The following is a 16,391-nucleotide window of genomic DNA, read 5'->3' as shown; positions in this document are numbered from 1 at the left end:
AACACTGGTTTGAAGTGCAGTATGGAGGCTTACTTCGATGGCCTGTCCTTGTAGTGTCCTGATTCTCATGCTTCAGAACGTCTTGAAGCTGGATTACTAGTTTCACTGCTGTCATTAACTGTTCAGCCATTTTCATAGCATGACTGGTGTGATGGGGTGTAAATCCTGCTGCCAACATTCCCACATTGGGGCCTATACAGCTTGCTCATAGCTGAGGTTAGCCGTCTCTGTGGTTAGCTGTCTGCAATAGCCAATTGTGTTCCTACACAAAAATACTGCACCTGTGTAGACACAAGATGGCGCTGTTGATGTACGTGTGAAAGATTGCAGTGCTCTCATTGACCACAAGATGCCACTATTACAGTATGTAATCACCATAAGAAATACCCCAGTGTGCAACAATGATAAATACATATTCAAGGAGAGGAAAATGGGAAGGAGGAGAGGGAGGAAAAAAAAAAAGAGGAGAGGGGGGGGAAAAAAGGGAAGGAAGGAAGGAGAGGGGGAAAAAAGAGAGGAGAGGGGGGAAGGAAGGAAGGAGAGGGGGGGAAAAAAGGGGAAGGAGGAGAGGAGAGAGGGAAGAAGGTAAAAGGAAGGAGAAAAGGAAAGAGGGAAGAAAGGTGAGGAAGCAAGAAGGCAGGGTGAGAGGAGAAAAGGATGGAGGGAAGAAGGGAATAAGGGAGGGGGAGAAGAGAAAAAAGGAAAGAGATAGAGGGGAAAAAAAAAAAGTAGGAGGAAAGGGGAAAAAAAGGGAAGGAAGGTGGAAAGGGGAAGGAGGAGAGGAGAGAGGGAAGAAGGTAAAAGGAAGGAGAGAAGAGAAAGTGAAGGAGGGAAGAAAGGTGAGGAAGCAAGAAGGCAGGGTGAGAGGAGAAAAGGATGGAGGGAAGAAGGGAGGGGAGGTGAGAAAAAAAGGAAAGGAGGGGAGATGGGAATGGAGAGGAGAAAAAAAGGAAGGAGGGAAGAAGGGAGGGGAGAGGAGAGAAAAAAAGGGAGGGAAGAGGTGAAAGGGAAGAGAGGAAAAGGGAGGGAGGGAAGACGGGAAAAGGAAGGAGGGAAGAAGAGAGGGGAGAGGAGAAAGGGGAGGAGGGAGGGAAGAGGAGAAAAAGAAGTCAGGGGAGCGGAGAGGAGAAAAGGAAGGAGTGAAGAAGGGAGGGGAGAGGTGAAAAGGAATGAGGGAAAAGGGAGGAGGAAAGACGGGAGGGGAGAGGAGGAAAGGAAAGGAGTGAAGAAGGGAGGGGAGAGGTGAAAAGGAATGAGGGAAAAGGGAGGAGGAAAGAAGGGAGGGGAGAGGAGGAAAGGAAAGGAGGGAAGTAGGGAGGAAAAAAAGAGGAAGCAAGAGGACAGGGGAGGAGATAAGGAGGAGGAGATGGAATAGGACAAGGGGTAGAATAGGGAGGGGAAAGAGGAATAGGAAAAGAGAGAGGATAGGAAAGAAGTGTAAAGGGGTGGAGGAAGGAAAAGAGAGGGGGGAAAGAAGAGGAGGAGATTATAGAGAGAGGGGGAGGAAGAGGAGAGGAAAAGTGGAGTTAAAAGAAGAGTAGGGATCAGGAGAGAAAAGAGAGAGGGGAATAGAGAAAAAGGGGGAAGAGAAGGGGGTCTGAGGGAAAGTAGAAGTTTAAGAGAAAAGGGTGAGAAAGTGGAGGGAAAAAGAGAGGAGGAGGATGATGGGGGGGGGGGGGTATAAGAGGAGGGGAGGAAGGAATGAGAGAGGAGTGTGGAGGAGAGGAGTGGAAGGGCTGCAAAGTAAAACCTTCTTCTGTGCACACTCGATGCTAATTGTTATATTAAACCAAAAAAGAGACACCGCACACAGCTACCATAATCATATTATTTATTTATAGAGCTCATTTATAATTACAATATAAATTACTGCAGCTCCTGCACGTCTGCTCGACTTTTACTGTCAGATTTACTGTAAACAAAAAAAATAGCGGTATTCTGAGTTGAGGCCGAGCTCAGCCCCGACCTGGCTGTCATGTCTGTACACCTACCTCACATAGAACTCTCCTTCATGCAATCAGAACCACCATATGCATCCGATACTTTGCATTCTGCCGGCCTGCACTTTCATTGAGCCTTCCCATGATAGCTGTTATATTTCAGTTACGGGTGGAGGAAATGAGCCATGCACCCGTTTCATACCAGGGGAGTAACAAGCTCCCCCCCCCGTGAAAATGCCTAGTTCTGTTTGTGTGGGCAGAGTCTTACTGCTCCTGCTGCATCCTGCTTAATGACTGCAGCAGATGGGCATCCTTGGGAACTCACATACACAGAGATCTAGCCCTTAGAGTCTGTAAGAGATATAAAATCCGGTAGGTGCTTCAGCTTGTATCTACAAATGAGTGAACTCTCCATAGTAAGTGGACTCCCCCATTTCACAACCCACAATTACACCTCCTTATTTCCATGTGTCCCCCCTTTACCTGCACCTTCTATCCCTTTAGGTTGGTTGTTACATAATGAAGAACCTCAGGCAATAATATAGAAAGCCTCCGGTCCATATATATATATATATATATATATTTGATTAACTTATTTGTATACTGTACAGTAAGTATCCACAACCCTTTGTGATACTGAATCCCCACTATCCCCCATGCACACTAGCTTAAAGGTTTAATCTGGGTGACAGTGGGAGGTGCTTAAAGGGCATGTCCAGGCAAAACTTTTTTTTTTTTCTTTTTTTTTTTTTAGATTTGTATAGACTTCAAGCAGCACACTGAGGTCAGACGTGTCCGGGGATGTTTTTTTTCTTAGCTTTTTACATGCCCGATTTTAATATTGCCCTTGAATGACTGTCAAAGCTGAACATTTTTGAATGTGCCCTGACTGGGTACTTAATAAGGCAAGAGGGTAATAAAGGCCGCAGAACAACCATGAATGTTCCGCAGCCTGTCATTCAGCCCCCCCTGCTGTCCCTTTAAATATTGCACATGATCAGAATTCATTAAATAAATCACAATAAATATTCAGTAATATATAGATACACATAGAAACTACAAAACAGATGAAAATATTTCTGCATGAGGATTCTTTGAGCCTATGAAGAGGTAAAATGGATACAATGTATTTATTCATTTCCCCTTATATCCTTTATTTTTCTGGTCCCGAAACACCAAAGGCCGGCGGGCGTTCCGCTATTATGTTGGCCTTCCATAGAGAAGAAATAAAATGCTTTATTTTTACTTCTTTATAGTCTTCCATATCCTCCATATAAACATAAACCGATATAACACAATATGTAATAATAGATACAGCATATTGATCTGTCATCAGTGTGGGCAAACTCGCTATGTTTGTGCCTTGGCCTCTAGGTGGCACTGTGTAACACGTGGAAGCTCCGCCTAGAGGCCAAAAGACGGAACTACGTGGAAACATTGCCGCTTTGTTTTGTTTTTCTGGAATTATTTATGTGGCAAAATACAAAACAGATTCGTACAAAAAAAAAAGAATAAAACGTTTGACACGTTAATACTAAAGATGCTGAATTTTTCCCAGAAGAGACCGCAGCAGCAGCAGCATGAAAAAGAGCAACGTTAAAAGATTCAGCCATGGAGATTTAATGACCTATCCTTAAAGTAAACCCGTGAAGAGTGAAAAACGTGGAGGCGGCCATTGAAGACGACCAGCTGCCTGGCTGTCATACTGATCCCTTTGCTTCAAAAAGTCAATGACCTGGAAGAAGTTGACCGATAATGACCCCCTGACCTTTTTTTTTTTTTAACCCTTTTGATCTATCTATTTGTTTGGGTTAACATTGAAGATCGTGGATTAGCAGGACAGCTGGGCAACTAAATATTAGTTATTAAAGTATAACTAAAGACAAACTTTTTTTTTTATGTTTTGGACAGAGCGGAGAGAGGGATTAGAACCCCTGTCAGGCTTTTATTGCTGTTGGGCCCCGTTAGGGATATTCACACTCTCCATTTGTCCTGTTTACCGTTATCATGAAAGTGAAAGAAAATTCCACATGTTGGGTTGTCCCCAGAATAGGAATAGAGGGAAAGGTTTTTTTTAAATGGAGGACCCTAGTTCTGGCGATTCCCTTACTTTGGAGGGATTTCCTCCCACTTCCTGTTGTAGCTGTGGGACAGGAAATGAAGAGAAATTCCCCCAATGGGACACAGATGGTTAAAAAAAAAAAATGAAAAAAGGGTATAACCCTCCCTTATGCCCCGTACACAGGAGTGGATTTTCCATCGGAAAAAACTTGGATGTTTTTTCCGACGGAATTCCGCTCAAGCTTGGTTTGCATACACACGGGCTCACAAAAGTTCGCTGAACTGTTGACCGGCGAGAACGCAGTGACGTACAACACTAAGAGGAGCAGAGAAAATGAAGTTCAATGCTTCCGACCATGCGTCCAATTGTGCATGCGCAGGAATTGTGTGCGTCGGAATTTGCTACAGACGATCAGAACTTTTTCCGACCAAAAAATTGAGAACCTGCTCTCAATCTTTTGCTGGTCGGAAATTCGGCCAGCAAAAGTCCGATGGAGCCTACACACGGTCGCATTTTACGACCAAAACATCTCAACGGTCTTTTGCTGGCGGAATTTCCGATCGTGTGTACGGGGCATTACTCTATCCAAATAAAAGAAATAGAAAGTTCCTTCTTTAGTTTTACTTTAAATATAAAATCACTTTAAATGTAATTTGCCTTCCGATTTACTTTAAGGGGTCTATTTATATAAACATTCGTTGGAGGAATGTCACACAAGCTCAATGAATTTTAACCGTAATTTCTCCGATAGATTAATTCCTTTGTCCAGCAGCTCCGTCTAGTGGCCAAAATGCAGTATATTATTTTCCCATTGTGATATTTTAGTAAAAACTATAAATCACATTTCTGCCACATTTTGGAAAGTTTAAGGAGAGCAAGGTGAGAAAGTGGAGGGGAAAAAAAAAAAAAAAGCAGGAGGAGAGGAGAATGGGGGAGAAGAGTGGGGGAGGGGGAGAGGAGAGGATTTGCGCATACTCAGCGAATTTTAAAGCAATTTTCAGAGGTGGTCATAAACGAAAGACCACCTCTCCACCCCTCGTTTTTGGATATTAAAAAATAAAAATAAAATTAGCTTCCAACTTACCTTTTTTGGAAGTACTAAGAGTACTTCCGATCCAGCCGGGCCATGGCCGAGGACGTGACATCCTCTTCCCCGTTGTCTTCTGGGACATGTGTGTGTCCCCCAGAAGACAAGCCGGCCATTCACAAAGCGCCACGCAACTCGCGCATGTGCAGTTGGAAACCGGCAGTGAAGCCGCAAGGCTCCCTTAGTTGGAATGGCGACACCTGAAACCAATCCGATGGCACCCTTGGTGGGCCGACCTCGTGGGCTCCCTGGACAGGTAAGTGTCCTTATTAAAAGTCAGCAGCTACAGTGTTTGCAGCTGCTGACTTTAAAAAAAACTAAATAAATAATTTTGGCTGGAACACCGCTTTAACTGTAGTTTCTCTATTAGATTCAATTCCTATGATCGTCGGCTCCATCTAGTGGCAGAAAGGTAGGTATAGCCTCCATAATGATAATAAAGAATATATAGAAATTTGTATCATCCTCCAGAAATGTAGAAATATAGGAAACAGGAGCTTGGTAATGGACGGTGGGTCCGGGAATCGTGTACCATAGCACTACCGTGAGCTGCGCCTATTGGGCAGAAGTGTGCGTGCTTCACTGCACCCCAATTTCTTGCCCTTTTTGCCCACTATCTTATAGCAGTACAAATCCTTGCTTGGTATGGTTACCCTCATTCCCAGCTGGCCTTTACCTCCCTTAACCCACCGCACCTCCATAGAAGATACCAGTCTATTGACTTGTAATCCCCCCCCAGTCCCAGTCGCCGCGGGGGACCCTTTGGTGACGTGCTGTGCTCTATGCATGCTGGGTGCTAATATTCTCCTGATGAAGCAGCATTAGACAGCGAAACTAGTTGAGAGGCTATCCATGATCCCACTGTGATCTTCCCCATTTGGGGACCATTATTTTGGTGATACACATGGATTGTTACCCCACTGTGATCTTCCCCATTTGGGGACCATTATTTTGGTGATACACATGGATTGTTACCATGCTTTTAATCTCTTTTTGGTTATTACTAAATGGGTATTAATAAACTTTTATACATTTTTCTATACAGTTGTACAGTTCTACACTGGTTTCACGTGTAGCGCAATAGCCCAATTGCCTCTGTCCTCCAAGGTAGCTTGTTTGGGGGACCAAGCTCCCGTTTCATATATTTCCATCTAGTGGCAAAAATGCAGTACATGTTCTCATTGGGGCATTTTAGAAAACCATATCGCATTTTGGCCACTAGATGGAGTGGACGATAAAAGGAAATAATGTATTACAGAGATTACGGCCAAAATGTATTGAATTGTGACATTTGTCCGACCAATGCTTTATAAATAAACCCCTAAGTATCTGGAAAACACTTACTTTTGAAAAATAAAAAAATGGGAACAAAATAAAAATGATAGAAGGCACCTTCCAGATCTGGCGATTGGCTAGACGTCTGCTACTTATTTGCTCAATATTCGCCGCCGTTCCGCCTACCTGTCCCTCTCCAAACCACACACACCTTCCAAAATCTGCAGAGTACATTCGTTGGCCTCACTTTGTAAATAGCGGAAATGTTGGGGGGGGGGGGGGGGGTGGGTGTGATATGGGTTAGGGCCCTGATAGAAAAGTTATTGATTATTGATTAACTGTCAATGGCAGCGTAATTGTTACAACGAAAATACGATTTCCACCTCGTTTCACTCTAGGACTAGAACACTTGACATATTAGATTTCCTTGACCTTAAATAAAATACTATCTGTAGACTTCATAGCGAGGAAGGTGGAAGCGGAGGGGGTGGCGGACATTGCGACCTGCTCATGTGTGATAGTGTTGCGATGTAACGGAATGAATTTCGGGATGATTAAAGTGAATTTGGAAAGCCTTGCATTGTTCTCCCTCCACAACCATCTTAAAGCTTCCTTCTCCTTCCCACGTTGGAAGTAAAGTCTATATTCCCTTTAAGCTGTACAATGCACCATCATCGATCTTTGCCGTTCTGCTCGAAGCTCTTCACCCACTCTATGGTGTGCTGCTTGCTCTCCTGCCAACTGAAGAGAGGCCGGTAGCCGAAGTGCCTTTCGGCCTTGTCGGTCTGCACGGTGAAGGTGGTGCTGGCCACGGACAGGGTGTACGGGTTGAGGATGGGGGCGTAGATGCAGAACGGGTAGAGGAGCCATTGCAAGGCGACGTTAAGAAGGGCAATCAAGTAGAGCAGGAAGTAAGGGATCAGCGGGCGGCTACCGATCATGCGAAAGCTGCAGGAGGTCAGGAACTCCATGTTGAAATCCATGTAGCTCTTGTAAGGCGAGTCGTCGTAGCAGAAGTAGACTTGACCACCCAAGACAGATGGCCGTTCCTGCAGCTGGCGGGCAGCGAGGACATGCATCCACGCCACGTTACCTGGAGAAGAGAGGTGGACAACGTTATACATTTCTATACAATCTCTGATCTAATTTTGAAAAAGCAACATTGTTTTAAAATAAGGAGTTACCAAAAAAAAAAAACTGGTGGCAAATGGAGACCATAAGCCAGCCATCCTCAACTAAAGTTTCATGGAACCCTGAGGTTCCTTCAGAAGTTGCTAGAGGTTCCAGAGCTGTGGTAGATTGAGCTTCATTCCATGGTGCTGGCAGGGCTGGGACAAGGGGTGGGAGGAGGGGCAGCTTTCCTGGGCACTGTAGTACCATGTGAGGTTTGGGGGCACCACAAGGAGATTTGCAATGGGAAGGTGAATTTGGGAATGGGGGGGTATGCCAAGAGGGGTGATGGGGGGGCAGATTTGTGCTAGAAAAGGTAATATTGGCACTGTGATATTATGTGAGGTTTGGGGACACAAGGAGATTGGGGAGAGGGGATTTGTGTTGGGAGTAGGATTTGGGGGGGGGGGGGCAGCAGGAGGTAATAATTAGAGGTAATGTCCTAGAAGGGTACATTTCGGTAAATGTGCTAGGAGAGGTGATTTTGGGGGGGATTTGTGTTGAGGGGGGAGATGGGGAAGAGAGGGTCCCCCCCCAAAATTTCCCTCCCAGCACAAATGCCCCCCAATCATCCCTACTAGCACAAATCCCCCTCTCCCAAGAAAGTTTCCTCTCCTAGCACAAATCCCCCCCCCCCGATTCCCCCCCACCCCAAACATATATTTTCTAGCACAGGTGGGGATTTGTGCTAGGAGAGGAAACTTTCTTGGGAGAGGGGGATTTGTGCTAGTAGGGATGATTGGGGGCCATTTGTGCTAGGAGGGAAAATTTGGGGGGGGGGGGGATTTGTGTTAAAATGGGGGATTGGGAGAGGGTAATTTGTGCTGGGAGGAGGGATTTGGAGTGGGGGGGAGAGGATTTGTGCTCAGTGGGGAAATTTTAGGATTTGTGCTGGGGGGGGAGGGGGGATTGTGCTGGTAACATATGTCGAATGAGCGGATTTGAGATAAGCATGCAGATTAGCGCTCAGTTTTTTTGGGGGAGGGAATTCTTGCTGACACATAATGCACATACATCTTGGGGGGGGGGGGGGGGGTGCATGATTTGGCATGCTCACCCTGGGCTCTAGATGATCTTGTTTCAGCAAAGCCAATGGCAGTACGCCAACAACCTTTTAGCATTCTTCCTGCTGACTACAGAACTTCCTTTCTCATACGCATCCCTAATAGACGTGTGCAATTCGTTTAGTTCTGATTTGGTTTTTCGACTAAAGTCTACAAATTCGTTAATTCGGAAATATTCTAATTACCGAAATCCCATTTAACAAATTTTTCCGAAAACCGAAAATTTGGAAATTCGAAAATTCTAAATTCAAAAAGAAAAATCCGAAAATTCTAAAGAACCAAAATCCAAAAATAAGAACGAAAATTAGAAAACCCGAAAATTAGAAAATCGTAAATAACTAATAACTATTACTAACTTAAATTGTAGGTATTGGAATTTCCTTTCAAATTTGGCTGTTAGTGATTGTAAGGAATATAAATTTATCCAAAGTTACAAATTAACTGAAATAACGAATGGCGCATCTAAACGAATGGAATGTAATATTAATAAATAATAAAAACTTTTTATCATTGTTATTTATTATTGTTTATTATTAATTTTTTACGTTCCATCCGTTTAGATGCAGCATTTGTTATTTAGGATCATTCATAACCTCGGATAAATTCATATTTGTTACGTTCACCAACAGTCAAATTTGAAAGGAAATTCCAATACCTATAATTTAATAGTTAGTTATTATTAGTTATTATTTCGGATTTTCTAATTTTTGTGCTCATTTTCGTTCTTGTGATTTTTCGGATATTCTTTGTTAAATTTTTACATTTCTGAATTTTCCGGATTTCCGACTTTACAGATTTCGAATTTATTCGAAAGAACGAATTTAGATTATAGCGAATGACCCAAAAAAAAAAAAAAGAAAGAAACGAAAACGAAATTTCTGAGTTTATTCGAAATAACGAATTTTCAAATTTATTCGAAATAACGAATTTTCAAATTTATTCGAAATAACCAATTTTCTAATTTATTCGAAATAACCAATTTTCGAATTTATTCAAAATAACCAATTTTCGAATTTAAGAATTTATTCAAAATAACCAATTTTGATCATAATGAATGACCCGTAAAAAAAAACAACAAAAAAACGAATGAAACGAAAAATGAAATTTCCGAATTTATTCGAAATAACAAATTTTAAAATGTATTCGAAATAACTAATTTTCAAACTTATTCAAAATAATGAACTTTCAAATTTAAGAATTTATTCAAAATAACCAATTTCGATCACAATGAATGACCCGAAAAATGAAAAAAACTCCAAAAACGAATGAAACGAAAACAATGTTTTTGGCAGTGCACATGTCTAATCCCTAATGAAATGACGCATTCATGTTACGCCCCACCGATGTGATGGAGAGAATTTAGAGAGAATGTCGCAGGTAGGGATACAACTAAACTACAACCTAATCACATGCGTGAATGTGCTGTGGGGGGTGTTGGATTATACTTAAAAGTCCAAAGTTTCAAAGATATCTGTGACAGCTCCTCAATGAGACTGAAGTAATCTCTGTAATATATAAAAGGAAACATCAGATGGCGCCAACTAAGTGCAGTATATAGAGAAAAACTTTATTAAAAAGCACAAGTGGCAATTTACAAGATTCGTTGGAATAAGAGCATGTAATCTGCCCAGTGCGGTTTGCGGTTGAGCCTCAGTGTGTCTTCAGGAGACAGGGGTGCCGCTGTCAGGAGCTGCGTAGTAGGACACCAGAAACCAAACCCGAATTCCTGGAGCTCATAGACTGCACTACACGTTTCGGAGTGTAACCGCTTCTTTTTCAAGCCTTTTTAAAAGTAACACCCTGAAACATGTAGCCTTGCTCCCCACGCTGTGCCCCCCCCCCCCCGGTGTGACATCACTTCCGGTCCTGTACAGTCCATGCGCTCTAGGGTGGCTCCAGGATTTCTGGTTCTGTTTCTGGTGTCCTACCCAGCTCTCGACAGCGGCATCTGCTTCTTGGTTCCTGAAGACACACTGGGGCTCAACAGCAAGCCACATTGGGTGGATTACATGCTCTTACCCTTATGCATCTTGTGAGTTGACACTTTTAGTAAAGTCCTGCTCTATATACTGCGCTTCGTTGGCGCCCTCTGCGGTTTCCTTCACCAATATGATGGGCATTCTTCCTCTCGCCGATCACATGGAACGTCTTGGTCTTAGTATTTTACCTTGAGCTGTAGATATCATTTGTATCAGGGTTCCTTAGGGCTAAAAGGGTTGAGAAAGGCCACGGTAAACCATTGTTTTTCCTAGAAGAGGCGGCAACTTTCGTAAAACTGGCATCTAAGATGACCTAGGAAGCTTGTGACTCCCCAGATGCCCTGGTGCTACAATTGCTGGCAAGATCTCCTGCCCTTCTACGCATGCCATCGTCTCTCACCTACGTAAACTCTGCCGTGTTCTGTGGAGGTGGGGATGATTCTGAACACCCGGCGCCCGGCCCGCAGCCCCTGCTCATAGAACTCCTTCATTAGCATGTGGCCCTCGCCGTATATTCCTGTGGGCCTCAGGGAGCAGGTGTAAAGGGTTTTCCCGTCCTTTATCTGTAGGAAAAATACAAATGGAATAAAAAATGAAATAAAAAACACATAGACCTTCCCCTATAAAATAAATTACCACTAAACACAGAACCCTTCTGCTTCTCACCTTCAGGACTTCTCACATACCGTACTACTTCTCTGAAATCCCCTTCCTCTGGGCTTTGAGATGCACATGTCATCATGTAAGCACTAAATAATCCCCAAATCCCAACTTTTGTGCCCCCCAGGATGTGCTAGGAGGGTGAATTGGGAGGAGGATTTATGCTAGGAGGGGGGGGGTTGGGGAGAAGAGGATTTGAGCTGGGGGATTGGGGGAGAAGAGAATTTGTACTAAGAGGGGGAAATGGGAGGAGGATTTGTGCTTAGGAGGGTTTTGGAGGATTTGTGCTTGGGGGGATTGGGGAGGATTTGTGCTTGGGGGGGTTGGGGAGGATTTGTGCTTGGGGGGGTTGGGGAGGATTTGTGCTTGGGGGGGTTGGGGAGGATTTGTGCTTGGGGGGGTTGGGGGGGATTTGTACTAGGAGGAATTGGGGGGGATTTTTTCTAGGAGGAGGGTTGGGGGGGAGAGGCGTTGAGCTGAGGGGGATGGAGGGGCAAAGAATTTGTGCTGAGAAGGGGAATTTGTACAAGGAGGGGGAATTGGGAGGACAATTTGTGCTAGGAAGGGGATTCGTTGGAGAGGATTTGAGCTTGGGGAGGAAAAGATTTGTACTAAGACGGGGAATTGTATTTGTGTTAGGAGGGGGTTTGGGGGGGGGATTTGTATTAGGAGGGGGAATTGGGAGGAGGATTTATGCTAGGGGGTGTTGGGGGGGGGAAGAGGATTTGAGCTGGGGGGATTGGGGGGAGGCAAAAATTTGTACTAGGAGGGGGAATTGGGAGGAGGATTTGTACTAGAAGGGGGGTTTGGGGTAGTTGTACTAGGAGGGGGAATTGAGAATACGAATTGGGGGGATTTTTTTCTAGGAGGGGGTGAGGGATTTATGCTAGGAGGAGGGTTGGGGGGAGAGGCTTTGAGCTGGGGGGGGCGGCAAATATTTGTGCTGAGAGGGGAATTTGTACTAGGAGGGGGAATTGGGAGGATAATTTGTGCTAGGAAGGGGATTTGGGGGAGAGGATTTGAGCTGGGGGAGGAAAAGATTTGTACTAAGAGGGGGAATTGTATTTGTGCTAGGAGGGGGGGGTAGGGGGGATTTGTATTAGGAGGGGGAATTGGGAGGAGGATTTATGCTGGGGGGGGGTTGGAGGGAAGAGGATTTGAGCTGGGGAGTTTGGGGGGGGGCTGGATTTGTACTAGGAAGGGGAATTGGGGGGAATTTGTTCTAGGAGAGGGGGTGGGGAATTTATGCTAGGAGGAGGGTTGGGGGGGGGGAGAGGCTTTGAGCTAGGGAGGATGGGGGGGAATTTGTACTATTCCCATATATATGTAGAGCAGCAATACTTTCTTTCAGATCCTCAGATAGTTCTTTGTCATGAGGTGCCATGTTGAACTTCCAGTGACCAGTATGAGAGAGTGAGAGCGATCACATCAAATTTAACACACCTGCTCCCCATTCACACCTGAGACCTTGTAACACTAACGAGTCACATGACACCGGGGGAGGGAAAATGGCTAATTGGGCCCAATTTGGACATTTTCACTTAGGGGTGTACTCACTTTTGTTGCCAGCGGTTTAGACATTAATTGCTGTGTGTTGAGTTATTTTGAGGGGACAGCAAATTTACACTGTTATACAAGCTGTACACTCACTACTTTACATTGTAGACAAGTGTCATTTCTTCAGTGTTGTCACATAAAAAGAGTTACAGAAATGTGAGGGGTGTACTTACCTTTGTGAGATACTGTATATGCATATTATTCATTGTGACCACTAGAGGGAACCATTCAGCAGGCAGTTCTTTCTATTCCCTGGTCAGGGTGCCATTGACATGCTACAGACTTTGTATACCTCTTGTGCAACATTTGTTGCATTCTGACACACTCAGTGGGTTTAGCTTAGTAAATATGGTGTAGATAAGATAAGGGCAGAGTTTTTGTTTGCGTATGATTGGATAATTGAGGTAAACACTGTGTCACCTTATTCCTTGAGCTAAAGTGAACATTCATTTGGAGAATTGAAGACCCTCTACTCCTTCAGTAAACCATACTCAATAAAAGGTGTGCAAAAACAGTCGGGAATGTTCAGTAACTGATCCGCCTACAATAAAGTAAAATGTGATTGGCCGTTCGGAGTTTCGTCACTTTGTACTTTAATGCTCATTGCTCGGACTTCTTAAAGTGTTGTAAAGGGTTCTTTTTATTTTATTTTATTTTTTTATTAAATAACAAACATCATACTTACCTCCACTGTGCAGCTCATTTTGCACAGCGTGGCCCCGATCCTCCTCTTCTGGGGGCCCCCGGCGGCTCATCACATCAGATAACCCCCTAGGAGAAGCGCTCTCCCGAGGGGGTTACCTTGCGGGCACGCTCCCGAGTCCAGCTTTCAGCACCCATAGTCACCGAATGTATGACTCAGCCCCGCCCCCACCCCAGTGCCCGCATCATTGGATTTGATCGACAGCAGCAGTAGCCAATGGCTGCGCTGCTATCAGTCTATGCAATCAAGAGCCGAGAACCCCAAGAGACAGCGCGTCCCGCCGGTTTAAGTTCCAGGGTTCAGGTAAGTAAAACGGGGGCTGGGGGGGGCGGTCACTGCAAGGTGTTTTTTCACCTTAAAGCGGAGGTCCACCCTAAAGTGGACCTTCCGCTCATTGGAACCCTCCCCCCCTTCGGCGCCACAATTGGCACCTTTCAGGGGGGAGGGGGGTGCAGGTACCTGTACAGTACAGGTATCTGCACCCACTTCCGGTGTAGATTCTGCAGAAGGTACGCCCCTTTCCGCAGAATCTACGCCCCTTTCCGAAGGTCCCCCGCTGCCTGCTGGGAAACACACGGATCCCAGAGACAGCGGGGACCATCCTTATTGCGCAGCGCGACTCGCGCATGCGCAGTAGGGAACCGGGAAATGAAGCCGCAAGGCTCCACTTCCTGATTCCCATCCCCAAGATGGCGGCAGCACCCGAGAGACGATCGAGAGATCGGCTTCGGGTGCCGACATCGGGGGTGCGCTGGGCGGGTAAGTGTCATTATTTTAAAAGTCAGCAGCTGCAGTATTTGTAGCTGCTGGCTTTTAAAAAAAATAAAAAAACGGCGGACTCCCGGCGGACTCCCGCTTTAATACATTGGATGCATTAAAATGAAAAACCACGAGGGTTTCCAACCCCTTTAAGCCTGGTAAAGACAGACGTTGTAGGGTTACGCACCTTCCTTCCATTGGCCTCCAATACGATCTTCTCAGCTTTGGATTTGCTCAGTGGATAAGCTTGGTTGTGATACACGGTGTATTCCGTGTCCTCGTTACCTCTGGGATAAAAAAATAAAAATAAAATATAAATTTTATGGAGAATTAGATGGAGAATGGTTGAAGAATGGTTGAAGAAGGTGAATTAAGTCCTGCTCCCAGCACCAGAAGTGTACCCTTTAATTAGGGGTCCCAAAGCTTGGAATTCATCTCTAAAATGTCCAAATCGGAGCGCCAAGCGCTTTTAATGACATGTGCAGCCACAACAAGGCAATATAACATTTCCAACGCATTTCAGGGGGTACGATAAACTCTCACTTATTCAGGGCTCAATAGTTGTGTATACTTGGGGCAATCACCAAAATGAATTATTTAGAGAAGCCATTCTCAACCAGGTTCTGTAGAACTTTAGGGTTCTTCAAGAGGTTCTCAGGGGGTTCATTGGGCTGTAGCTAATTTTAGCTACAGCCCAATGAACCCCCTGGGAACCTCTTAAAGAACCCTGGGAGCCTCTTAAAGAACCCTGGGAACCTCAAAGAACCCTGGGAACCTCAAAGAACCCTGGGAATCTCTTGAAGAACCCTGGGAACCTCTTGAAGAACCCTGGGAACCTCTTGAAGAACCCTGGGAACCTCTTGAAGAACCCTGGGAACCTCAAAGAACACTGGGAACCTCAAAGAACACTGGGAACCTCAAAGAACACTGGGAACCTCTTGAAGAACACTGGGAACCTCTTGAAGAACCCTGGGAACCTCTTGAAGAACCCTGGGAACCTCTTGAAGAACCCTGGGAACCTCTTTAAGAACCCTGGGAACCTCTTTAAGAACCCTGGGAACCTCTTGAAGAACCCTGGGAACCTCTTGAAGAACCCTGGGAACCTCTTGAAGAACCCTGGGAACCTCTTGGAGAACCCTGGGAACCTCTCGAAGAACCCTGGGAACCTCTCGAAGACCCCTGGGAACCTCTTGAAGACCCCTGGGAACCTCTTGAAGAACCCTTAATAGTTCCAAGGCCAACACCACTTGGCATTTAGTTGCCTCCAAGAGCGACTTTATAACAACCACTGTATTGGCCATATTTCCCACACACCTTCGATGAAATGCTTTTAGGTTTGGTTCCCTGAGATCTGAAATTTGTCTTCTCTGTAGTAAAAAGGTGGAGAAAGGTTGTTTTAGAAGATGATCCAGGAGTAAAATAGCATCTGCTGCAACATAACCCCTCGGTATCAGATTCTGCATGAAAGTGCGTCATCTCCCAAGTAATTCATTTTTGATGAGTCCATCCACATAGACAATTTTTAAGCCCTAAAGAATGAGGAGTTTTTTTGTACCCTCAAAATGCATTGGTTGTTTAAGATTGCCTTGACTCAAATGAACATCGTCATTAACCTCTTGCCGCCCATGTAACTGCATATGTGTGATGGAAGAGAAGGGGGGCCTTTGCTGACAGAGCTGTTTTTTTGGGGTGTTTTTTGCAGACGTTTACAAAATAATTTTAGGCCGGAAAATAAACCCCCCAGAAAAATAATATATATTTTCTGAAAGCAGACACCCCAGAGAATAAAATAGTGGTAGTTCCAATTTTGTTCTGTCACACAATATTACCAAAAAGGTCAAAGGGCACACAAGTACAATAAATTACCCACATTTTTTGTAAAATGTAAAAAGGTGTGGTAAATAGATACCCAATGTGTTGAAACTTAAAAGTGCGTGTGCCTGGGAAATGGCGACAATCTTCAATATCCTAGATTTTCCCATAGATGACACTTTAAACATCCCCTACAAGTCATCAGTTTAGCCTTACAGAGAACACCTGGTGCTAGTAATGCGGGGGGCCGATTGGTGCAGCGGAAGGGGCAATTTACTGGAACTGATCCCATTGATCGCTCTCGCTGGCAGGAGGGAGAGGAG

At 44.8% G+C, this 16,391-nt stretch overlaps 1 protein-coding gene across 3 annotated transcripts in view; it reads right to left on the bottom strand.

The window, feature by feature from the left end:
• Positions 1-1,814: 1,814 nt before the first annotated feature.
• Positions 1,815-16,391, bottom strand: part of HSD3B7 (hydroxy-delta-5-steroid dehydrogenase, 3 beta- and steroid delta-isomerase 7) — a 121,712-nt gene continuing 107,135 nt past the window's right edge. For all 3 annotated transcript variants that reach the window (XM_077447225.1, XM_077447226.1, XM_077447227.1), the window contains exons 5-7: positions 14,444-14,543; positions 10,978-11,140; positions 1,815-7,457 (exon numbers count right to left, since the gene is read on the bottom strand). In XM_077447225.1, the coding sequence (XP_077303351.1) occupies positions 7,036-7,457; positions 10,978-11,140; positions 14,444-14,543 (685 nt within the window). In that variant the 3' untranslated portion in view covers positions 1,815-7,035. The remainder of the gene's footprint in view (positions 7,458-10,977; positions 11,141-14,443; positions 14,544-16,391) is intronic.

Source organism: Lithobates pipiens, unplaced genomic scaffold (genome assembly GCF_037356315.1).
Source record: "Lithobates pipiens isolate NorthernLeopardFrog02 unplaced genomic scaffold, aLitPip1_a1.2 Scaffold_22, whole genome shotgun sequence".
Classification (NCBI taxonomy): Eukaryota; Metazoa; Chordata; class Amphibia; order Anura; family Ranidae; genus Lithobates; species Lithobates pipiens.
Note: the sequence above shows the minus strand (reverse complement) of the source record. Positions and strands in the feature narration are given on the sequence as shown.